At 43.3% G+C, this 24,499-nt stretch overlaps 1 protein-coding gene and 1 long non-coding RNA gene across 8 annotated transcripts; one reads left to right on the top strand and one right to left on the bottom strand.

The window, feature by feature from the left end:
- On the bottom strand, positions 1-6,929 carry LOC139083876 (uncharacterized). Its single transcript, XR_011540933.1, has 2 exons — positions 5,902-6,929; positions 1-1,000 (listed from the first exon to the last, which is right to left on the bottom strand). It is a non-coding gene; the product is annotated as an uncharacterized lncRNA (long non-coding RNA).
- TMEM218 (transmembrane protein 218) lies at positions 6,762-24,499 on the top strand. Of its 7 annotated transcripts, none has more exons than XM_008535986.2 (6): positions 6,886-7,117; positions 7,392-7,614; positions 7,849-8,018; positions 17,133-17,242; positions 18,113-18,215; positions 21,535-24,499. In XM_008535986.2, the coding sequence occupies exons 4-6, from the start codon at positions 17,133-17,135 to the stop codon at positions 21,667-21,669; spliced, it is 348 nt and encodes a 115-aa protein (XP_008534208.1). In that variant the 5' UTR covers positions 6,886-7,117; positions 7,392-7,614; positions 7,849-8,018; the 3' UTR covers positions 21,670-24,499. The 7 variants fall into 7 exon arrangements, with proteins under 7 accessions (XP_008534206.1, XP_008534207.1, XP_008534210.1 ...); XM_070623368.1 differs by having other exon boundaries at positions 6,919-7,085; XM_008535985.2 differs by lacking the exon at positions 7,849-8,018 and having other exon boundaries at positions 6,862-7,117.

Below are 24,499 nucleotides of genomic sequence, written 5' to 3'. Positions count from 1 at the left end.
TTTATTGTTTATTTATTAGAAAAATTTAAATTACATCTAAGGGCCTCTGAGTTCATATGTTATTATTTTGCATTAAGGATAGTTTGGCCTGGTACCCCAAAGGTTAGCAAAACAGGGTTCTGGGGCAGAAAGCACTGGAACTGAAATCTCCAAAGCTTCTTTTCCTCCTTATGGACAGGAGCCCTCACCAATAAAACATGTGTGGTATTTGTGAGACTGCACTCTCAGGCTGGGCTATACCTAGGTATTTGTGTGCTTCTAAGAGAATTATACTCCTAATCCTGATTTAGCTCTGAGATCTCCTTCGTAAGTATTTGGTCTTTCAATCCCAGAACACAGCACCAATCTATAAAAAGCCTTTGAATTTGAGCAGCTGAGAGCTTAAATAAGATTTGTACCCATATTTAAAAATCCCTCAATTCTAGGTCTGATCATCTCCTCTCACTCACTCAGAGCTCCAGAACTGCGGCTACACGGCCGACTGTGTCAGCTTGACCCCGTTCTGAAATACCCTGATAGAACAGACCGCAAGTGCTCAGTGGTGTGACCCAAGCTGAACTGGAGCATTTTTCAGCTGCTTTCTGGGCACAGCGAACTTCACATCTTGCAAGGAGGCGTGGGGCTCAGGCCTGTCAGGGGCTGTAACAATGCCTCAAGACATCTGCTAAACCAGAAACCCCACGGTTCTTCTAATGCTCTCACACTTTCCCACAAAGCCTCATGAGTTTCCTCCCCCTACCCACCAAATGTTCCTGTATAGGCTCCAGCTGAGTCTTGCCATATATATCTTCCCAGCAGCTGCCTGGTGTTGTGCCTCTCGGGCTGCTGTCCTCTCCTCCTTCACCAGAGTTGAGAAAATCAGAATTCGCGGAATCCTTCTCTTGCCAGACACTTTATATCAGCTCTCCAGAAAGGATGGCTGGATTGCAAACTCGGCGCTGGGCAGGGCCAGTGGTGACAGATTCTCTTGCTGTTGGATGCTGCGTATCCTCCTCCTAGTCTGAGGACAAAGGGATATGAAACTCCACCTTATCATCACCCTTGGTACTCTCCAGGGGAGGATGTCATTTTCCAAAGAACAAAGAAATCCCACCCGCCCGACAGATGAGGGGAGATGAAATGAGCCTTCTCACTCCACATACTGGGAAGGAATCACCAAAAGCTGACTATTACTGGCTTGGTACTATGGGAAGAGGGCCCCATTCTGACCGTAGACTCCCTAACTGGTATTTGGCACTCATTATGGCTTTTTGTTTTTCCTTTTTGTGGCAAGTCAGATCATGTCACTCTGTGCAAAAATCGTCCAGTAGCTTCCCATGTCACTCAGAAGAAAGCTCAAGCCCTACAAGGCCCCTGTGGACCCCCTTCTCCCACTCCAGCCACACTGGCCCCTTTGTTCTTCTTGGAATATACCTGCCACCTCCCCTCTCAGGGCCTTGGTGCTTGCTTGGCCCTTGGCTCTTCACTCTCTCACTTCCTTCAGGTCACTGCTGTCACCTCATCAGAGAGGTCTTTCTCCATGACCCTATATAAAATAATACCCCCCACCTTACATGCCCCTTCGTCATTCTTTATCCCTTTACCCCACTTATCTTCTTCACAGCACGTGCAACCAGTAGATATTTTATATATTTATTGATTGATTATCTGGCTCCTTCCACTAGAATGTAAGTTCCATGAGAGAAGGGACTGTTTTGTTCATTCGTTAGCCCCACTTTCCAGAACAGTGTAAAGCACACAGTAACACAGTATAAATATTGTCAAATGAGGGGCCAGCCCAGTGGTGTAGTGGTTAAGTTTGTGCGCTCCCCTTCCCTGGCCCAGGGTTCATGGATTCAGATCCTGGGCGCAGACCTACACACCACTCATCAAATTATGCTGTGGCAGTGTCCCATACCCAAAATAGAGGACGATTGGCACAGATGTTAGCTCAGGGCCAATCTTCCTCACACACACGCACACGCACACAAATAAATAAATGTTGTCAGGTGAATGAGCAAATGAGGAATGCATGGCCCTACTCTTGGACTTCCATAGTAATGACATGTGATTACTTGTCCTGAGCAAATAAGGAGGCGGTGTCTGCTCAGGAAATGAAGCCCTCTGCCTTCTATTATGCTGGTCAGAAAACAGAGGGCTAAAAGTTGAACCTAGGATTCACGTAAACCAGCTTCTCCCCTATTTGCCAGAACCACAGCTTTTCACATGATGATGAGCATAATCAGAGTTCGACTCCCTCTTTGCCCACCAGCCTTTTTCTATTCTTCTGCTTAAAACATAGCTGAAAGACCTTTCCTGCTATCAAATAAGCCAAAGGAACCCAACCTTCTGGCGGCTGAGTACCCTAAAACATTTAAATAGTAAGTTAATTTACCTTAACTTGATTCTTCTTAATGTTAAAGAAGACCAAGTTCTTCCTTGTTTGGGCAACATAGCCCTTTCAGAGAACAGAGAAAAAACCTGGCTCCCAGTTGTCGAGACAACAGGTTGAATTTTCTCTGAAGGACATTCTGATTTGTAAGAACTGGAAAATAATTCAGAAATCAAAAGCACGTTACTTGTCTCATCCATTTCTGAGTCCCATCAAGGAGGGGACGCTCCCCCTTCTCAGAACCTGGGGAGCCAGAAGCTTTCACAGGACACAATGCTGCAACAGGACTGAAGGCAGCCGTCCAGGTTTACTTCCTGTTCTATTGTCTTCCTCTGTCAGCTCCCTCATCTCCCAGAATTCAGGCTTAATAATTTACAGCAGAAAGGCATTTAATAAATAAGCGGCCAGATTGGAGCTGTCAGCTCCACACAATGGACTGTTTGCGTCTTCTGCTCAGCATCAGCACCCGCTCTCCAAGCTTGCTTCAGCTAAAACAATCCCGTTTGCTATTTTCATAAAATTAGCTCCTCTGCAGTTTCTATTAATCAGAACATTCTTTGGAGAGAATTATACTGGGATTTCATCACCATCGGAGTTCAACCGTTATGTGAATCTGATGAATTTTTATCACCTCTATGAGTGGCAGAGAAGATAAAAAACTTGGATGGGCTGATGTAAGTGGGCAAAGACCTCTCCCCTCATGTCAGCTGAGGTCTTATGGACCTGAAAACCTAGATCAGTCTCCCCCACCACACATCTGAGCAGCTTTCTCCCCGAAGCACATCTCCTTTGATATATCTATAATTCCGAGTCTTCTTGGGGTCACGGACTCTTAAAAATCCTATGAAAGCTATGGATAGTCTCCCCAGAAAAGCCTACATATGCACGTATACACTAACCCTTACCACTCAGTAGGCCTCCCTCTCCACACGTGCGACCCAGCCATAGACTCCAGAGTAAAAACTGCGTCCTGTGCCTTTCTAATCATCCTCACCTGTGTCAAGAACCTTAGACTGGAATAGCAAGTCAGCCAACTCTGAATTCCTTTGTCGAAGGAGAAAGAGATTTTTTTAAAAGAGAGAAAGAGCATAAAAGTGAGAAAGTTTTTCATAATGGCCATAAACCTTTTGAGAAATGATGAAAACGGAAAACGAAAGGTGACTCATATTGGCTGAAATCATGAAAGTCCAAGTATCCATAAATGGATTATAGTGTGCTGTATTTGTTGGGGTGAGACATGAGATCAATATTAGGAGAGTCTTTGATGAATTCTCCTTGTCCCCAGACTACATAACACCTATCCCATCCTAAGTAAGATAAGCTCTACATAAGGAAAGACACATCATGCTTGAAGAAACCTCGGACCAATGGAACCAGAGTTCTAGTACCAGCTCTGCCCACTGACTACGTGATTTTAGGCAAGAAGTAACTTATCTCTATCAAAGTAAGATATTTTTATTAACACCACATGATTTCCAAAGCCTGTTTCAGTTCCAACATTCCATGGGACCTGATTCATTAGAGACCTCTAAGATAGTAGTGATCAGAACTTTTCCTTAAAAGCCCAATAGTAACTATTTTAAGTCTCTGTATTAACTACTCAACTCTGCTGTTGTAAAGTGAAAACAGCCATAGACAACATGTAAACAAATAAGTGGGCCTGTGCTCCAGTAAAACTTGACAGATGGATGCTGAGAATTTCATATAATTTTCACATTTTTCCTCTTTTGATTTTTTCCAACTATTTAAAAATATAAAAATAATTCTCAGCTTGCAGGTCATACAAAAAATAGATGGCAGGCCAGATTGGGTCCACAGGCCAGTTTGCTGACCCCTGGTCTATAGCATCAAGTACATATTCTAATCTGAAAAATCATGGTAGTAATTCTGGGTGACCTTGGAAGGCCAGTAACTTGGGTCCAACTACTGACAGTAGTACTGGGGGGCAAGTTTTGTTTACCCAGTTCCGCATTAGCAGAATAGAGCCATGGCAGCTTTTGAGCCTCAGTTAATAGGCAACAATTACTGAAGTTTTTGGTACATTTTCAGACCTCCAGAAATGCTAAAATAATCACACATGAGAAGATGTACACAAAAAATTCAAGGCTCTCTGGCAGAAAAAGTTTTGGTAACTACAAAACGAACAAGAAAACTTTGTCTTTTCTTGAAATCATTCCTTGCACTCCATAACCCAATTGACCTCTTTTGCTCCCCTACCTCCATCAGGCAGTATAACAGATGATTTCACACATTTGAGAAAGGGGAAATTAAACCCTGGTTTTTATGATTGTTGTTGCTTGGAATTTGTTGTTTGTTTAGGAGAAAAGAAAATTGTAATTAAAGTGATATGTGTACATATATGGCACCTATGTACTTTCTACAAGTACAATATGAGTGATACATATATGGCAGAGCTGTGGAGCAATATGGAGAGGCACTGTATAACACTTGGCATACAGAAGACAATTTTTAAAAAGAGAAGGACTGGATAGTCAAGTAACCAATCTTTCCTAGAGTGAACTTCGATTAAGAGATGGCAAAAGATATGTGCTCTGGTGACAGCACTTCTCCTAATGCCAATGACAGGGTAAAATTCATTATTTCATCAAACTAACAGCTCCTCCCAGATAAGGGATGAGACAGAGGTGGCTTGAGGGGAGGGTCCCTTCTAATGAGAGAGAAAACCCCAAATGTTATATCCATTCAGGAAGATGTAAGAAGTTTGAAGTGCCTCCTCAGTCGTGCCTATTCTTAATTGATAATTTCAGTAAAGTCAGTTTGACCATTAGAAGTGTAAGAAGGTTAATTTTCCCAATCTCAAACTTTGGAAAACTTTGCCCCAAAACATTTAGGGCTTAGAAGTTGTCCTGACCAGTTGGTCTACACAGCATTATTTTCCATTATTTGTCTCCACTCTGGCGTAGATCAGTGTCCACATTATTCTCCAGATAGTCAGTGCTCACTCTTGTCTCAGGCTCTTCGTTCAAACTGTTTTCTTTCCCTGGCTTCCCTTCCATCTCTGGTCCACCTTTCCCATCCCTCCGCATAGGCCAGGGCCCACCATTAGTTCTAGCTACACCATGGAGACCCACACTGACTCCAGCCAAAACAATATTTCCCTCAGATAAGGGAAGTAGAGAAGTGCTCTGAAAACGACAAAATGCTCCACGAATATGAAGTGTTATTATTGTCTTTTGGGGCAACTAACTATAAATTAAGTTCGGCACATTGTTATATCTTGCTTTAAAGTGTTTCCTAATTGTTTCATATGCTATTGACATTAATAAACCACAGGCTATTAAGGCAGGAGTCACATCATATTTCTTTCCTATCCTCACAGTCCCTACCAGAGCTTAGCTGCAGTTAACACTCAATTCCAATGAAATGAATTAATCAAAATAATGGCTTTCTTAACCACAGAGCTCCTCACCGGGCCAAGTAAGGTTAAGTTGTTAAACACATAAGAAATCGTTGGTTACTGCCTATGACTGCAAATGAAACCTTGAAAGCAGAATAAATTTGATACATACTTTCAATGGAATTCAACCATGTTCTTCCATTTTACTCACAAAGCTATGATTCAGGAGCTGAATTCCCTAAATCAGAGATTTAGTATTCCACGATTGAAGAGTTTGCTTCATAACGTTTCCGAATTTTGTCTAAGGTCAAAGGTTCAGATACTGCAGCTCTCAGATCTGGTACTGTTTATTTTTATTTTTGTCTATTTTCCCTTGCTGATTCAGCAATGGAACATGGATCCTCTGTCCTATTTGCTTTGGTTGGCCTGAGTTTTGGATCTTTTGGTCTAACAGGCCATAGCCTCGGAATAAAATCATGGCAAGTTTTAGCTTGCAGTTAGGTAAAAGCAGTCTGCCAAAGGCATGGACCAGCTGGAGTTCCAACTGCCTGGAGGTGTAGCTACAGAAGATTCACCTGATTGACCCTGGTCTCTCTTCGCCAGTCTGCCCTGTGAGTAGAATGATTCTTGCCACAGTCCGCTTCATAAGGCTAACGGAAGAATAACACCAAATAAAATAAGGCGAGGTAAGGATAAACGAAAACGTGATGTTATTACAGCTTCATACTCGGTTCTCTCCAGGAGGGTTGTTAGGGACTCTTGATGACTGGGCCTGACTTCCTCTCCGAGGCCTAATTTGATTTGCCCCCCAAATCCCGCGGGCCACCAGAGCCAGTGGGTCGGGGACTGAGATGCTCATCAGACTCCGGAACAGGCAGTAATATCTAGACTGCTGTACAGATATCCAGACTTCAACATGCGGGAAAGGGGTTGCCTGGACCCTCCGCGCCAAGGCCAGGCTGCGCAGTCTCCACGGTAACAGCAAAGTACGCTGGAAAAGCAGCTCTTTCCCGCCCAACAACCCGCCCTCATACTAGACTGACCAACGGTGCCCTGAGTTACCCAAGAGATGGTGTGATTGACAATGGGGTGGGCCGAGGGGGCGGGGAGCCGGGACGGCCTCTATCCAATCGAACTTGAGGCCGAATCGAAGGGCGTAACGGGTGCGACGTGCTCTCCCCGCGGCGCTCCGCTTTGCCTGGAGCAGCGGCGGCGGAAAGCAAATGAGGGGGAAGCTGGGCCCTGAAAGAGCGGCGCTGATTAGCGAATCCGGAATGGCCTGGATGAAAGCCCGCTTGTGATTCGCCCTAAGTAGAGCAACGCCCTTGTGGGCTGGAACAGGCCGGACTGCAAGGTGTGAGTAGGGGACTCCGGAGAGTCGGAGCCAGGTGAGGGGGGTCAAGGGGAGGAAAGTAGGGGCGACTGCAGAGAAGAGAGAACGGCGGAGGCTGGGGCGAGGAGGCTGGAGGAAGGCATGGGCGGATGGCGGGGGCACCTCTTGGACCACTTTACCGCGGATCTGTCCCAAGGCCCGGCGGCCAGTAAATACTTAATTGGGGACAAAGAAGGAAGGAATGTTTTATTTTTCATGCTTGTAAGAAAGTGAAATGACAGTGCCTGTTTCAAATACTTTATGGCCGAAATCTTAATCTCTCCAACTAGTGGGACGTGGCCGGGCGAACGTTCTGGAGACCTGGAGGGGTAATGTTTTCCACTTGCCAGTTTGAATCAGCAACAAGGCTGGGGAGAGAAGCTGGAGTTCTCATTTCTGGCGTGTTCACACCACAGTACTGGAGTGTGGCTGTCTCGGGAGCCCCTCGGTGATGTAGCTAACAGACACACCATCACTTTCAAGTCCCAGCACCGCTCAGGAAAAAGGGTGGAAGTACGTGGTTTCTATCCATTTATCTCCCTTTTCGTGAGTTAAGAGATGATGCCACGTCGATGGCCCTTACGTAGCTTGGCACTTGATTTTTCCCAGACTTGCATTTTACTTAATCACAAAGGTAGAGGCATTATCTTAGTATTTTAAAATTCAAACGATAGTGACGTGTTTAAAGTAGAAAAATAAAAATGTGAAAGACTCCCCAATTGTTTTTGGTTTGGAACCGCTATACAGGAACGTGAAAAGGAAGCCTCCAGAAGGACAATTCACTCCTGTGACCTGTTTTCTGCTGCTTTCAAGGGCTTGAGTCTGTGAAAATCTGGGAATGGGTGAGGTAACTGTCTCTCACTGCCAGCAGCACTAGGGCCAAATACCCTCCATGGAATCCACATTTGTGCTGGACGGTGAGTCATCTGGTAATGGCCATTAGTATTCTCACGTATGATCGACTGCGAGCAGTGTATTTTTAATCCACTAGGCTGCATGTGCAGGGGTCAGTCACCCTAATGAATGCCTCTATCACTGTTCTCTGAGAGCTGGGTGAAAAGATGTGTAGAACCAACTGGTAAATGAATGAAGAGTGCACTACACATACATCTGAAGTTTTGGACAAATTCTTTCCAAAGAAAGACCTCACAGCATGAGTGCCAAGGGAAAAAATTGGCCCTGTAGTTGCTCTTGTGGTCGGCTACTAAACAAGGTGTTGAAATTTAGACAGATTTTTAAATTCTGCCTCTAGTCTACGTGTTTCCAATGCCACAGACCTTAAGTAACTGGGCTTACTCTGGAAACCAGGTTGGCTGGACCATCAGTTCTCAAAGGTTTGAAAAAGCCCTGTACATTAAATAAGAACACTGTTGTTTTAATTTTTTTAGTCAAATTTTACTTAATACTTTAGCTCTTTCAATATGGGAAATAATCACAGGTATTATTCCCACACTGAATTAACAAGATAAAATGACTAGATCACCATTCCTTCCACACAGGAGCACTCGATACTATATCCAGCCTTTCCTTTCCACACTTAGTAAGAAAATATACAGTTTGGCTATAAAGTGATAACCTCATTCTTATGAGAGCTTGGGATATTTATTTCATTACTTTAAAGCCATACCATATATGGAAGCCAGTGCCTCAGGAACTTGTAAGCTTGTGTCGGGGATTGACGAGCAATGTTTCTAATGATACCAGCTTCCACTACCATTTGCCCTGTGTTCTAGGTTGGTCCAAGTTTTACAGGTTATTTTTGTAATATGCAAAACAGCAGCAATTAAAGTTAACTAGTTATCTCATTAAGGGCAGTGCCATCAGCTCAGTCAACCAAGCAGGACACTGGAGTCCTCTCTAATGACCTCTCCCCTGACCCCTTTCCATTTTCACAGCGAAGACGGTAGTTCAGGCCGTCATCATCTCTTATCTGGAGAATCGCAGTAGTCTCCTAATTGGTCACCGATCTGTGTTCTCTGACCTCAATTCATAGGCATCCTGCCACCAGTTACCTTTTTAAAGATTAAGAATTATTTCAAAAATTTCAAAAATAGTCAATATTACACTGGATAGCATAACAAATACCTGTGCCCTACCAACTAGGTTAACAGCCACTAACACTGTGGCACATCTGCTTAAGATTTTTATTTTAAAGAGAAAACATCACAGATAGACTTCAGATCCCTTTTGTTCTCTTTCCTCGCCCCGTTTCCTTTCCTTCCTCCCTCACAGAGACAAACACTTTTCTGAAGTTGTCGTGCATCATCCATGCCCATGTTTTTATGTTTACTGTATATAGGTGTACCTCATAAACAATATATATTACTATGTAGGTTTTTTTAATTTAAAAAATACAAGTAGTATAGTACTATGGGCTTCATTTTGCAACTTACTTTTGTCACTCAATATTGTGTTTGAGATCCATAGAGTATAAAAAATAGTATATCAACACAGATCAAGTTCATTCATTTTAAGTGTTCATTATGGGTAAATGATGTTGCATCCATTCCCTTGTTGATGGACAGTTAGGTTTTTTCAGGTGTTCTGCTGTTACGAACATCCTTGTACATGTTTCTTTATGCAGGAGTTTTTCTAGAACAGTGCTTCTCCAAAGGGGTGCTGTAGCCCCTTTGGTCGTTTTGGAATTTGGTTATTATTGTGATTTTGGAGGCATTAGTGGGGTTAACAAAGCAGGGCTGGAGGTGCTAGATGTCCTGCAGTGCACGGGACGGTCCCTCGAGGTGAAGAAGTGTCCTGCATCCTGCACCACTTTTGAGTGTCCCACAGGATACTCGTTTATAATATGAGCCCAGAGCCTGACTCCGTTTTTCATATAAACACAATGTATTTTTTGGCACAGTTTAATATAGTAAAATTTCCAGGAATGCAACTCGAATGTAAATCAAGGGGAAATTATACTTATTTGTGGTTTGGAACTTTAACAAAAGTGGTTCATCACTCTAGAAAGTCACATAACTGAAGGCAGCCCAGCTCGTGGTATTTGAGTTGCCATCCAACACACCTGCATCAGCCCGCATTTGTAGCTTTTGCGATCGTGGTGATTCTAAGTTTAGGTGCAAGCATCTGACTGCTGCACTTCATTATGTATTCTAGTGCAGTCAGCCTGAACATTTGTATATTTAAACATATGCTGTTTGATTATGAATTACTTTCCATTTAAAATTGGCTTCTGTGTATGATATAAAGTAGAGATCCAGTTTTCTTATTTTCTGATTGGGCAATCGTTTGTCCCAATACCATCTACAAAATCCTTTACCCTCTGAATCGTGAAGCCAACCCTGTCCTCTACGAAGGTCTCATAAATGCGTGGATCTGTTTCTGGGTTCTCTTTCATTTCGCTGGTCCATGTGTCTTTATGCCACTATCACACTGTTTTAATTACCTTGGGTTTCTAATGTGTCTTGTGGCAGCTGGTAACAAGAAAGGCAAGTTTCCATCCTAGTTCTCAAAATTGTTTTCACTATTCTTGGGCTTTTGCTCTTCCATATGAATTTAGGATCAGTTTTCAAGCTCCATAAAACATTATTTTGAGATTTTGGTTAGAATTGCATTGAATTGATAGATTAAGGAGAATTGAGACCTTTCAATATTGAACCATGCCATCCAGGAATGGGATGGGTTATTTCTCTATTCAGATTTCTCTATTCAAGTCTCTTTTTAAAAAATCTTCAAATAAACTTTTATGATTTTTTCTGTAAAAATCTTACACATCTTTTGTTGGACTTATTCCTACTTATACATATATACATATTCATACACACACATCTTTTTAATACAAAAGTTTCAAATATATTTAAAAGTATGGAAAATGGTATAGCAAACACTCATGTACTCATCACCCAGCTTCAACAACTAACTCATGACCAGTCTTGTTTCATGTCAGCCCCCTTCACCTGCTTTCCCCCAGATAATTAGGGAGTTGCTAGACATTTTCTGTTATCTGTGTTGTGTGTGTGTGTGTATGTATCATAAATAGCCTTTTAGCAAGATAACCACAATACCATCACGTTTTTTAAAAAAGCAATACTTTTCACTTAAAAACATCCCTAATATCATCAGATATTCAGATACTGTTCAGATTTCCTCAATCATCTAATAAAAGGTTTTTACAGTTGGTTTGTTTGAATGAAGACCCAAACAAGATCCATATATTACATTTGGCTGAAATGTCTCTTCAGACTCTTTGTTTAAAGTAAACTTTTTAGGGAAGGCTAATGTACATACAGAAAAGTACACAAATCACAAGTGTATAGCTAGATGTGATTTAACAAAATTAACAAAGCCACGCAGCCCACACGCAGATCAAGACACAAAATTTCATGAGCATCCCAGAACCCCCTTCATGCCGCCTCTAGTCACGACGTTCTGCAAGGTAGCCATACTCCTGACTTCTAACCTCAAAATTAGTTTGACCTGATTTTGAACATTATATGCGTGGAATTATACGGGATGAACTCTTCAGCCTGAAGATTTTTTCGCTCAGTATTTGTGACACTCATCCACATTGCTGGGTATAGTTGTTTGCTTCTCACTGCTTTCTGTCATTCCGTCGTATGAATGAATGGATTGTACGTATAATACTACACTTATCCATTCGATTGGTCGATGTTTGGGTTGTTTCCATTTTTAGCTGTTTCAGACAGGGCTGCAGTGGACTTTTGTTCGTGTCTTTTACTGAGCGTATGTGTGTATTTGTGTGTACTCCTCTGGAAGACCCTGAAGAATAGAAGGGGCGGGCCTGGGTCCGTGTGTCTCAGCTTTACTAGATGATGTGGAATAGTCTGCACAGCCGCTGTAACAGTTAACGCGCTCCCCAGCTCTGTGTGAGGGTTCAGTTACTCCACAACTTTGTCAGCACTTGGTGTTGTCTGTCATTTTCTCTTTAGCCATTCTGGTGGGTATCTAGAAGGACTTCATTTCAGTTTTATTTGTAGTTTCCTGAGGGCTAATGAAGTTGGGCACATTTTCATATATTTATTGGCCATTCATATATCCTCTTTGTCAGGTGTTTATTCTTGTTGTTTATCTTCTTGATCTGTTACTCTCTGAGAGAGGTATATTACAATCTCCCACTAAATGTGTGGGTTTGTCCATTTATTGCAGTGATTTTGTCAATTTTTGGCTTTTTATATTTGGAGGCTTTGTTTTAGGCTCATATTTGTTTTGAGTTGTATCTTTTTGCTAAATTATTCCTTTTGTGACTGTCCTTATTAATATTTTTCAAAGCTTTAAATTCTATTTTGCTTGATACTAATATTGCTTCACTAGCTTATATTTTATTTTGTTTTGCTTGTTTTTTTGTGGGGTTTTTTGTTTTCTTTTGTTTTGCTGAGGAAGATTCTCCCTGAGCTAACCTCCATGCCACTCTTCCTCTGTTTTTTAGTATGTGGGCCACCAGCACATCGTGGCCGCTAACAGAGTGGTGTAAGTCCCGGGACTGTGCCTGGGAACCGAACCTGGGCAGCCAAAGTGAAGCTCGCCAAACTTAACCACTAGGCCACTGGGGCTGGTCCCTGCTTGTCTTTTTTAATTGTGGTAAAAAACATGTAACATCAGGGGTTGGCCCCGTGGCCGAGTGGTTAAGTTCGTGGGCTCCGCTGCAGGCGGCCCAGTGTTTCGTTGGTTCGAATCCTGGGCGCGGACATGACACTACTCATCAGACCATGCTGAGGCAGCGTCCCACATGCCACAACTAGAAGGACCCACAACGAAGAATATACAACTATGTACCAGGGGGCTTTGGGGAGAAAAAAAGGAAAAAAATAAAATCTTAAAAAAAACCCATGTAACATCAAATTTCCAATCTTAACCATTTCTAAGTGTACAATCAGTAGTGTTGAGTATATTCACATTGCTCTGCAACAGATCTCCAGAACTTTTTCATCTTGCAAATCTGAAACTCTACACCCGTTGAACAACAGCTCCCCATTCCCCCTCTCCCTCTGCTTTTTGTTATGTTAGTATTTGCTTTGTGTGTCTTTTTCTGTCTGTTTCTTTTCAGCCTCTCTCTCATTATGCTTTCTCTGCAGCTTTTGTAAAGAGCCGTTTTGTTTTTAAATTTCAATATGAGAAGCTCTTTTATTAGTCAAGTATAATCTGTTTGTGGATACTATGATCACTGTTATATCTGGGTTTATTTTTACAATCTTATTTTGTATTTTCTATTTTCTTGCTTTTTCTTTGTTTCTTTCACCTTCTGCTTTCTGCTTTCTTCCTTCATTTATTTATTTATTTTTTTTAATTTTTTTTTTATTTTCCTACTCTACTAGTCTGGAAGTTATTCTATTTCCGTTATTTGGTGTTTACCTATTTGTTTTTCTAAAACATGCATATTTAGCTTAACAAAGTACAGATAATCATTAACTCTCACTTCCTCCAGAGTGAAATGATAGCCCTCGACTCATTTAACTTTGACCTCCTTTCTCATCCTCCATGTAACTGTTGGCAACTATTTTAGTTCTTCCTTGTTTTTAACTCCTCAAAAAATCAGTTCTTATTTTCATTACAGGAAGCTTTACTGTTAATCTTGCCTGGTATTTTTCTCACTATTCTTCCTTATCACTCACGCCTTCTTTCTTGGTTCATTTTTCTTCTTGCTGAAGTGCATCTGTGAAAGGTGGACTCCATTTCAGTCTGTGTGTCTGAAGACATTGTTATTTCACACTCCCTCTCGTGGGAGCTGTGTGTGCCCACCAGGGTGGCCTCTCTGTGGAGAGGTTTGTTCATCTTTGCTGGGATCTGATGGGTTTCCCACTTTTCCTCTAGTTTTCACATTAATCTCAGTACTCCAGATTCCCATCCCACATTGGTGCTATGATTTGAGTCCCACACCTGCAAGTGGTGTAGGATTGGGATTCAGATTTCTCTTATTTTTTTTTTTCATCCATGGCGTGAGGTACGTGGCCAGCTTTCTTCCAACTAAGTGACCAGCAAAGTTTTTTAGTCCCTATTTCAAAGACAGGCGAGCCCCTTCAGGGCCTGTCTTTATGCTTTGCTCTCGGTTCTAGTTCTCTGTATTCTCTGTATAGTGGGTCCGAGACCTCATCTGTCCAGGGGAGGCCCACTCCTACGGTCTGCATCCGGTTCCAGTCCCCGGCAGCCCTCTGGGCTCAGCTCCTGCTTACCACTCAGGGTTTGAGTCACATTTTTGTTTATAGCAATTAAGGATTTTCCTTTATTGCTTTTGAGCTCTGCTGTGTATTAAATTCTTTTTCTTCTATTTTATTAAGTATTTCTATGTGTTCAATGTTGTGTAAAGTGCCCCCCTTGTTAGCTCTGTCCAGCATACTGAGCAGAAGCTACAGTCGTCTTTCTAGAACTAGAGATGATCCCGTCAGTCCTTCAGTTGATTTTGTGGACTTGTTAGCACTGCTTCATTTATTTATCCAACAAATATGTATTGATTATAATCTCTGGTAAGAACTGAGGATGCTGTGGTGAGCAAGATATCAGGTCTCTGTCCTCGTGGAGTTTACTATTCTAGTTGGAGAGACAGAAAATAAACCTGTGAACAATAAACAAACATGGGAACTGCAGTTTGTGAACTGTGCTCTGAAGGAAATCGAGCGAGTGGAGAGGAATGGTGTGGGGGTCACTTTCGCCAGGACAGTGAGGGAAGCCTCTGTGAGGAGGTTGCATTCAAAGCTGAGATCGGAGGGATGAGTGAGGTCAGGCCTGCAAATGGTGGAGGGCTTGTTTGGGGCTGAGGGTTAATTCCAGGCAGTGGAGACGGCGAGAGCAAGGACCCAGAGGTGGGGAAACACTTGACATGTTAGTTACTGAGGCGACACCGACACGGGTGTGCTCTAACGAGGGGAGAATACATCCAGTTAGGTTAGAGAGGCAGTGGGGGCCAGGCCTCATCTGCGGCCTCTCCTCTCTCCCCGCCCCTTCCCTTTACTCTGTCTTCTTGCCGAACTGATTCTTTCCCAGATGGGCCCGTGCAAATTCACTTCCTTTGTAAAGCTCTTCCCACTATCTCAATTCCCACTGCATTTTGTTTCTTCTTATCTGAATGTATTGTGGATAGTCATTTACTAACAGTGTTCTGCAGCAGGCCTTAAGCTTCTCTCTGAAGATTGGTCTCGCTTACCTTTGTGAGCCACAGCTTGAAGCACAATGCTTTACATGGTAGGCACAAATAAATGTTGATTGAATAAATGTGTTGGGGGGCCAGCCCGGTGACACGGCAGTTATATGCGCATGTTCTGCTTTGGCGGCCTGGGGTCACCGGTTCAGATCCCAGGTGCGGTCATGGCACCGCTTGGCAAGCCATGCTGTGGTAGGCATCCCACATATAAAGTAGAGGACGGTGGGCATGGATGCCAGCTCAGGGCCAGTCTTCCTCAGCAAAAAGAGGAGGATTGGCAGCAGATGTTAACTCAGGCCTAATCTGCCTCAAAAAACAAACAAACAAATAAATAAATAATGTGTTGGTTTTTTTAGCAGTTCATGCTAGGCCTTCCTTTCCAATATCTTTATAAGAGAACTTCTCATAAATAATAATTTTTGTGGCATTTCTTTATAGAAAACCATCAACCTGAGGTGGAATTTGTTTGCTTAAGACTTGTCTCAGAGGCTGCCCTGTGGCCGAGTGGTTAAGTTTACGCACTCCACTTCAGGGCCCCAGGGGTTTACGGGTTCGGATCCTGGGCACGGACCTGGCACCGCTCATCAAGCCATGCTGAGGCGGCATCCCACATAGCACAGCCAGAGGCACTCACAACTAGAATATACAACTATGTACTGGGGGGCTTTGGGGAGAAGAAGAAGAAGGAACAAAAGATTGGCAACAGATGTTAGCTCAGGTGCAATCTTTAAAAACAAAAAAAGACTTGTCTTTGATACTGAAAGGAATGAACAATCACGGGAGGTACTATAGAATACTGTTACCCTAGAGTGTGTTGAATAGTGGCGCCAAAAAAGATATGTCCACGTCCCAATCCCCAGAACCTGTGCATTCAACCTTAATTGGCAAAAGGGTCTTTGCAGGTGTAATTAAGTTAAGGATGTCAAAATGAGATTATACCAGATTATTTGGGTGGACCCTACATCTAACAAGTGTCCTCATAAGAGACAGAAGAGGCAAAGACAGAGAAACAGAGGAGAAGCACTTGAAGAAGGAGGCGGAGGTTGGAGGAGTGCAGCACAAACCAAGGGAGACGCTGGAGGAGGAAGGAAGGATTTTCCCCTGGAGCCTTCGGAGGGAGAGCGGCCCGGCTGATGCCTTGAATGCAGATTTCCGGCCTCCAGAACTGGGAGAGAACTGTGGCTTTCTGTTGTTGTAAGCCACCTGGCTTGTTAGTACACACCACTTCCCATTGTACCTCAGTGACCTCTTCTGTGACGTGGATATAATGATATCTACCTTAGAAGCTTAAAGCCATGATTAAATGAGATATATTTGTAGGGCGCTTAGCACACAGTGAATGTTCAAAAACAGTGATGGCTCTTCTTCTTCTTCAAGGACTTAGGAGTTTCCTTCCTTTTGTGAATAAAAACTCCATGATAGAGTGGGACATTAGTGTCTTGTGAGCACCTGGTGAGTCAAAGCTCGTACTGCAGACTTAACGTCAACTTCTGCGTTGGCCATGAGCTCTCGGGTCCTGGTGCCTTTCATGGTCCTCAGAGTTTTGTATCAAGGGAGAGTTCAGCTTTCTATGTGGGTTGGGGGAAGACAAACTAGAAGCCAGATACCAAATTTGAAATGACCCACATGGAGCAGAAAGCAACCTCTCAGTCCCCACCAAAAAGAAAGTTTGGGGGTTCTAAATTTCTAATTCCTGTTAAGGGACTTGACATTCCAAAGACTTTATTGATTAATCCTCCTACCACACCAATCATCAAAAATTCTCCATGATGAGTTCGGCCTTTCTGTATTTGAATACTTTGCTAAAACCTGGAAGCGAGCGGAAGGCTGGCAGTACCTAGAGCATGGAGGACGCCTCATCCTTCTTGGGCAGGCCCAGGGCGAGCTGGAGTGCAGGGCTCATGCATCCTTTCTCCCACAGATGGCTGGCACTGTGCTCGGAGTGGGGGCCGGCGTGTTCATCCTAGCCCTGCTGTGGGTGTCAGTGCTGCTGCTGTGTGTGCTGCTGTCCAGAGCCTCCGGTATAGCTAGGTAAGGCATTCTCTCCAGCTGGGAGTGCAGTGTAAAAACAAGTAGAAGCAAAGTCGCGGATGCTCGTTGAACATTTAGAATTCAGAAGATCATTTTTGTAACCACTGGCAGTGTGAATGAGCTGCATTTTAACCTCTTGCCCTAAGCACTGACTGTCTTATTTATGCTCTGAAGCAGAGGTGGGAGAGAGGAAAGTGGTATTTTTCAGTTCTCATTGTAGAGAAGATGGGGCCACACAAGAGATGAAAAGAAAATCTTCTTGCACTGCCTGTTGAATTTCTTGGGGTTGTACATTTGTGCGTTTCTGAATTGTTCAGATTTATGGCAGATGCTTGGTCTGGTCCCTAAGGCCATAGACCTGGACCCACGGAAACTGAGGAAGTGCTAGATGAGTTAGGCTGGCTCTATATCAGGCATTGACTTCAGAGCGTGGTCAGGCCATAAACTGACGCTAAGAACACTACAGAGTTGTGCTTTCTGGCCAGACAGTGTCGGTATGAAGCAGTGAGTTTTATAATTTACTGAAGTATTCTAGTCTAAAAGCCAACACGGAAGTGGGGGCTGCTTTGATTTTTCCTGACTATGACTGCACAGAGGTAAAAATGAAAACCACCAATTCCCATTCTTAGGGATTGGGAATTACCAAGAATAAACAGGAATGCATCCAGCGGGTACCTGTCTAGCAAGAAGGGCTTTGGGATAAAGGGAAAAACATTTCTGAATTCACTGGGCAGTGTGGACAGCAGCTCTCTGGGAACTGTTAGCAGACTGAAACCTAGACTGTCAGCGCAGGGAAGAGCCAGCCCAGGCCTAACTGATGAGAGAGGAGGCCGTAAACAGTGCTGTCGACGCTCTGTGTGTCCACCGCAGGTTCTCCGTCATTTTTATATTCCTCGGCGCTCTGATCATCACAGCAGTTCTGTTGCTCTTCCCCCGAGCCGGTGAAGTCCCAGCCCCAGAGGCTGAAATGAAGGTAAAACTGTTGGTTTTATTTTGCCTCCTGTGTTGTAACTTGTTTCTTGTGGTCTAGACCTCCGTCCTGCCCTGCGCTGCTCCCTGCTATCAGGTTGGCTGAAATTTCTTGGAAGAATTGTGAAGTGAAAATAAGGATGGAGAAAGCTCCAAGGGAATTTAAATTCCCTGACCCTTCACCAAGAAGAGAGCCTTACTCTGATCCCCGTTGCAACCCCAGTGTGCCATCATTTGCCCGATTTGATCTCATCTCCAGTTTGCATCAGGTTGAATGAGCCAAAAGCTACCTTGTACTTATAGGGCCAGAGAAAGGGAAAATGAGTTAGGAATAGGAATAGGCCTGGTTCCGAAATGAAAGTTCCCGTTCCTGTGGCCTTGGCTCAGAAACTCGTCTTGGGCTGAATTTATGCAGTGCCCTCAGGGTGCTGAGTGACATGCTTTTTCACCTCCATGTGTTGGAATTTTTCCACTTGTGACATGGAGAGAATACTTTCCGTAGAGAAGACCAGTGAGGAAAGAGGCACATTTCTGTGGAAAGCAGAAGTTGTACAGACAGATGACTTCACTACTAACGCGCAGTCTTCCGGGAGTTCCTTCGGTCCTCGTTCCTGGAACCACATCTGCCAGCACCCACCTCTCTAAGTAGATTTTTATCATCTCTCTCATAGTCCTGCTCTGGAGACCCCACCCATTCTGGTTCATTCCTGATTCGGGGCTCTGGCTTTACCATGCATGGCTGGTCTCAGATCCCTATAATCTTGATAATGGTATCGACTCCTTGTGTCCCGTTAGTCCTTCTAGCAGCTTTTCACTGAACCGCCATTTTGATTTTTTAAGTAGTAATGATGATAACAGCTAACTTTTTTTTACTGTGTTCAAGGTTCTGTGCTAAGCACTTTGTCTGCATTGTCTCACTTAAACCTCAGGACAACACTAAGTAATATGAAGTAGGTTCTATAATTATCCCCACTTTATAGGTAAGGACACTGAGGCTGGAAGAGGTGAAACTTGCCCAAGGTCATACATGTATAGGAAGAGGCAGAGCAAGGATTCAAGCTGAGGGCTTTCTGAAAAACCTTCATTGTTGAGGACTCAACAGAATATTGGGGGTTGTCACAGAGCTCGTGGGTGACTATTTTGACATTAGAAAACAGTACACAAAATTATATAACTTTTGAACTAAAATTGGCACACATTTCCATCTCTATCTAGGACTAACCATGGCAAAAGGAAGGAATTTCATTTGGAAAACTCCAAGGGAAAGAATACTTACAAATTTAAAGAATTATTTCCATATATGCCAGGTTTTCTTGTCAGCATTTGAAAACCACTCTGACGGCGTAAGTGCCATGTGTGAGCTGGGGGTAAACTCCCACCTCAGTTTCCCTCTCTTAACGAGGGAGAGCAGTGAGGGCTGCCGTATTTCTGGACTGCTGCAGATGTGAATATTGGAAGAAGGGTACAGAGCAAACACTGTTTTGAAATCAATCCGTCTATCCTCTGTCATGAGTTTCAGACCCAGGAGAGAAGAATGGAGTTGAGCAAAATATGTTGGTTGCATGGCCAGCAGAATTGCAGTTCTGATTTTCAGGCTTTGAGAACTGGCCCCTGCAGCAGCCTGGCTCAATACCGTATCAATAATACATGACCTGGGCCTTCTGCACCCAAGGCCTGCTAATTGGCTAATTAAAAAGTGAAACGTGTCGAACGAGCAAACATGTAGCTCACGAGAGACTTGTTCAGTACTGGAGCCAAGGTCAAAGTTATGTCAAAGCTGTTTTATCAAACTGACCTTTGTTGTAAGTTGGCTGTTGGGGTCCTCTCTGGAGCAGCCCTTTCCTTTTGGTGTCTTGGATCTCAGTGATCACAGCAAGGCTTGGACTGGACGGGTGCTTTGTGTTCGCCCCTGTGTCAGTTCCTGCTACTGCTGTAACGTAGCACCACAAACTTAGTGGTTACAACACAAATTTATTATCCTACAGTTCTGTAAGTTAGGTGTCCAAAATCAGCCGCACTGGACTAAAATCAAGGGGTTGGCAGGGCTGTATTTCTTTCTAGAAGTTCCGGGGAAGAATCCATTTCCTTACCCTTTCCAGCTTCTAGAGGCCCCCCATATTCCTTGGCCCATGGCCCCCTTACTCCATCTTCAAAGCCGGCAAAGTAACATCTCTCTGACTCTGCTTCCATCCTTACAGCTCTTTCTCTGACCCTCTCTTCTGCATCCCTCTTCCACTTTCAAGGACCCTTGTGATTACACTGTGCCCACCTGGATTGGATAATCCAGGCTAATCTCTCTGTTTTAAGGTCAGCTGATTAGCAACCTTAATTAATTGCAGTTTAATTCTCCTTTGCCATGTAATCTAACATATTCACAATTTCTGGAGATAAGGATGTGAACATTTTTGGGCCATTATTCTGTCCACACAATTGCGTTTCAGGTATTTTGGATTCTCTTTGTGTACTGGTTTTTCAAAGCTTCTAGAAGCTGTGAAGTCATCCAGACACTTGGTTTGTGTTGCTGCTCCATTAGGTCTGTAGATTAAATTGCTTTTCCTGCCCAAATTTAAGCACTACCCGTTGGAGAGAATAGAGCTTTGGCGGAGAATGGTAGACAAGTGGGTAGAGCCAACACCAATTAGAGATTTTTGTCAGCAAAGACCAGCAGCTTTGGGGCCTCAAGTATGACTGGCTGCCAGGCAGCCAGCTGTATGATTTGGGGAAAGTTACCTATCCTCTTAGTGTTTTAGTGTCTCAGGTAAACGGCCATTTTCCCTAACTGTTGGAATGTTGGTTTATGAATGTTTCATCGGAAGTCTTCTGATGAAAGCTTTAAAGAGTCACCTTTTCATTTTGAAAATGAACCTTCCTGAATTGGGAATGCGTTTATGATTTGGGGGGTTGGATCTTGGGTACATGAGGGTTTATTATACTGCTGTATGTTTATTATGTGTGTTTAAAATTCTCCATAATAAAAAGTTAACAACAAAAATGAGCCTTTCATAAGACCAAGCATGCAAGCTTCTCATGAACTCTTTCAGGACATAAAATAATTCATCCAGGGTCTTCAAAGTGTTTCTGAACCTCCTAAATTAAGCCAATTCTTCCCTATACTTCATTAATCCTTTCTTATTCATGTATTTCCAGCTCAGGGAGTTGAGAAAAGGTTCTTTGTTATCCTTTTACAGAGGAGACTCCGGGCAGGATGTTACTGGAAGTTACAAATATAGACAGACTCTGGGCTCATTCACCAAAGATTTCAGATGAACACAGCCAGGGTGCTAAAGTGATAGTAATTTCATGTTTGATGTTTCCTTCTCCAGATTGTGGATGCCTTTTTCATTGGTCGCTATGTCCTGCTGGCTTTCCTCACTGCTGTCTTCCTTGGAGGCCTTTTCTTGGTTCTAATTCATTATATCCTGGAGCCAATCTATGCCAAACCTCTGCGGTCCTACTGAGCACTATTCGGGAAAGCCAAGACCCTGTGCTCTCCTTCACTTTGATGTCACTGATGAGCAGAAAGGTACTGTGTGGAGCCTTGTGTTGAGAGCCTTCACGCCTTAAGATCAGAGGACCATCCATTCATCACTAAGACAGATCCCTGGAATACTGGCTTCTAGAAATGGGATTGCAAAATTTTGTCCCTGTGGAGATAGATTCTCCCAGCTTAAGAGGGATATCGCTGTCTTCTTGGCACTTGTACCTCAGGTTTTCCGTCTGTTTTGAAAGGGAAATAGTAACAGTTGTCTGCCTAGAGTAGATTTTCAATCAAGATGTCAGTAAGTGGATTTTGGGAAAAGGAGCACTTTGGCTTCTGCCATCCAATAGATGGAAGAACCTGGTCCTTATTGATAATATGTAAAATTCTTAGTTACAAGGTCAAGATCATTTGGAAGGAAAGGCACTCAAAGTTCAAAAGGTTATTTTAATGTGATGATTTGAAAAACCTACTCAGGTGTTGGTTATTGACCACTCTCTGCACATCATGCCACAGAGCTGTGTGAAGGCCATGGGGTCACTTCTCTCTGCTCCAAGAAAGCAACAAGCAACCACCAGAGCACTGACTTTCACTTCAAACTCTAGGCCACAGCTTTCTGAATCTAGTATTTCTATATTTCAGGTTCACTTAGGGGTTCGAGGAAGGGTATGGAAATGTTGGTCTTGCTGCTATATATATCTGGATTCTTTTCCTTCCAGGTTTTGCTAGCCTTTGTGTGCCTTATTTAATTATTGAAAGAGTCCATTTTGGGTTATTGTCATCTCTTTTAGTCTTTGTAGCTGGTGAGGCATGAATATTCCCTGGATTATATATAATTTTATACCTGAGATCCCAGACCAAGAGAAATTTGTCATTAAATGGAGGGGCTCCGGGCTGGTTCCACTTTGGAAGTGTCATCCTGACTCCCCAGAGCTATTTGAAGAAGTATCTTCTGGCTTAAAATTAATAACCAGAAAACAGGTTGGAAAGAGAACTTTGATTGAGTACATGCTATATGCCAGTAGTATACTAGTTCCTTTGAAATTTAATTTAGTTTTTACAACAGTCTATTTGTTATCATCCCCATTTTAAAGTAGAAACAAATTAAAGCTTAAAGAGATTCACTTCCTTGCCCAAGCGTCACCTAATGGCAGCGTGCACAGTGTGGCAGACCCCAGGCTGGTGAGGGCCAGGTGTGGTTATTCCTACACTTGAACTGTTTTTATCTTATTCAGTTTGGAAAAACTTTGCAGATAAAGCTTTATCACAGAAAGCTACAAAGGAAGTAATTTCTTAATCTGGCCTTGGGCCCATAGGTAAGAATTAGAAGAAACATCCTCCAAGCAGATTGGAGGAGAGAAAGGGGAATGCTGAAATGTTGAGGGAGGCGGGCCGAAGTGGGAGAGCCACACTACTGTGCTTCCCTGGACTCTTGCACTGGAGCTCCCGGGTGCCTGTGTCTCTGCAGATGTGTTGAGCCAGCCCAAGCGGAGCATGGACTCCTAACAAGCACAGGCTGCCATTTGTCACCTTCTCCTGAGAGACTTGCTGAAGAAGCAAATCTGGGAAAACCCTTGTAATTCCTGATCATGAATCCATCTTTTTTATTCCCTAACAAAGGTGTCCAACTATTAGATCAGTGGATAACAGCTATGAAGTTTTGGGTGACTACATATGTGGAGAAAAATGTGTTAAGGTTGGAAACTAAATTCCTTCCTTAACACTACTGCTGTCTAATTTTTTTTTTTACACAGATGTAAATGACAGGCTTGTGTGTTAAGGGCAAAAAGTATACTTTGTATAAAGTGTGTTTTAGCTCGGCCTGCCTCCTATAGATCCCTAGTCTGTAACTACCAGCTGTGGTGAAATGAATGATAGATTACTTTCTACCTTCATACTCAAAGCAGTTATGTCCAATCCCCAAAAACCCCCACCGGGTTGGGATAAGAAGTAGAAGGCTGAGAGGGCACGAAATGAACTTCCCTGGGAGTTCTACGTGGGGCAGCCCCATAACCAGTGTCTGGTATGGCACCCCTTGTGCTCATGGCCTTCCTGGACATGGGGCTTAGAGGGTGTCCCTTAAATACAAGCTGAAATCATCTTAGTGTCCCATTCGGCGTTCTTTGATCAATGGCCCTGGAGCAGGAACAGTGCTATACTGTTCCCTACCTAGAGGGGATCCTGTGGCAGAGAGACTGGTCATGCCCACTGTTTAGAAGGTGGAGAGGGAGAGTGAATCAGGGCTTCTATATAGAAAAGACAGGTTATTTCACAGCTTCTTAAAGTCGGATCCCGACAAAAGCTAAATTAGCAGGACGCCACCTTACCCCCCCAAGGGAGGCTTTTGTCCCATCTGCTAGGTGGCACTATGTGTTATGTTGTAGAAGTCTCATAAGCCAGCAAAAAACACCAGGTAACTTTTTGACGAGTTCTTTCAATTTCTCACTTGTAAAAATGGAAGTAGAGCTAACATTCTTTATTGATGCCTGGTATCAGATATTTAACCTACAAACTCATCAAAATTATTACACCGTGTGTGGTTACTAGGGAATGCACAGCCATTCGTTCATGCTGCACGTGACAGCATGGCTGTTCATGCAGCGTTCCCGGGTGTCCTGCTGGGTGTACAGCGTTGGTCCTGGTGGAGTAAACCAATCCAAGAACAGGGTTCTGAGCCCTCTAGGCTGCCTTCCTAATTCCACGCTGCAATGAAGGCATCCAAATCATTTTTAAATGCTTTTATTCTAACATAAAGTAATCTACTTCTTGTTCTGTTCTTCTCTAAGACATAAACTTTTCTCTCAATTCTA

This window comes from Equus przewalskii, chromosome 6 (assembly GCF_037783145.1).
Source record: "Equus przewalskii isolate Varuska chromosome 6, EquPr2, whole genome shotgun sequence".
Classification (NCBI taxonomy): domain Eukaryota; kingdom Metazoa; phylum Chordata; class Mammalia; order Perissodactyla; family Equidae; genus Equus; species Equus przewalskii.
Note: the sequence above shows the minus strand (reverse complement) of the source record. Positions and strands in the feature narration are given on the sequence as shown.

Bases quoted from the DNA above. Each gene is read 5' to 3' on its own strand.
- TMEM218 (XM_008535984.2), top strand. From the start codon at position 17,133: ATGGCTGGCACTGTGCTCGGAGTGGGGGCCGGCGTGTTCATCCTAGCC. The intron at 17,243-18,112 runs GTAAGGCATTCT...TGTCCACCGCAG, and splicing joins AGAGCCTCCGGTATAGCTAG to GTTCTCCGTCATTTTTATAT. The intron at 18,216-21,534 runs GTAAAACTGTTG...TTCCTTCTCCAG, and splicing joins CCCCAGAGGCTGAAATGAAG to ATTGTGGATGCCTTTTTCAT.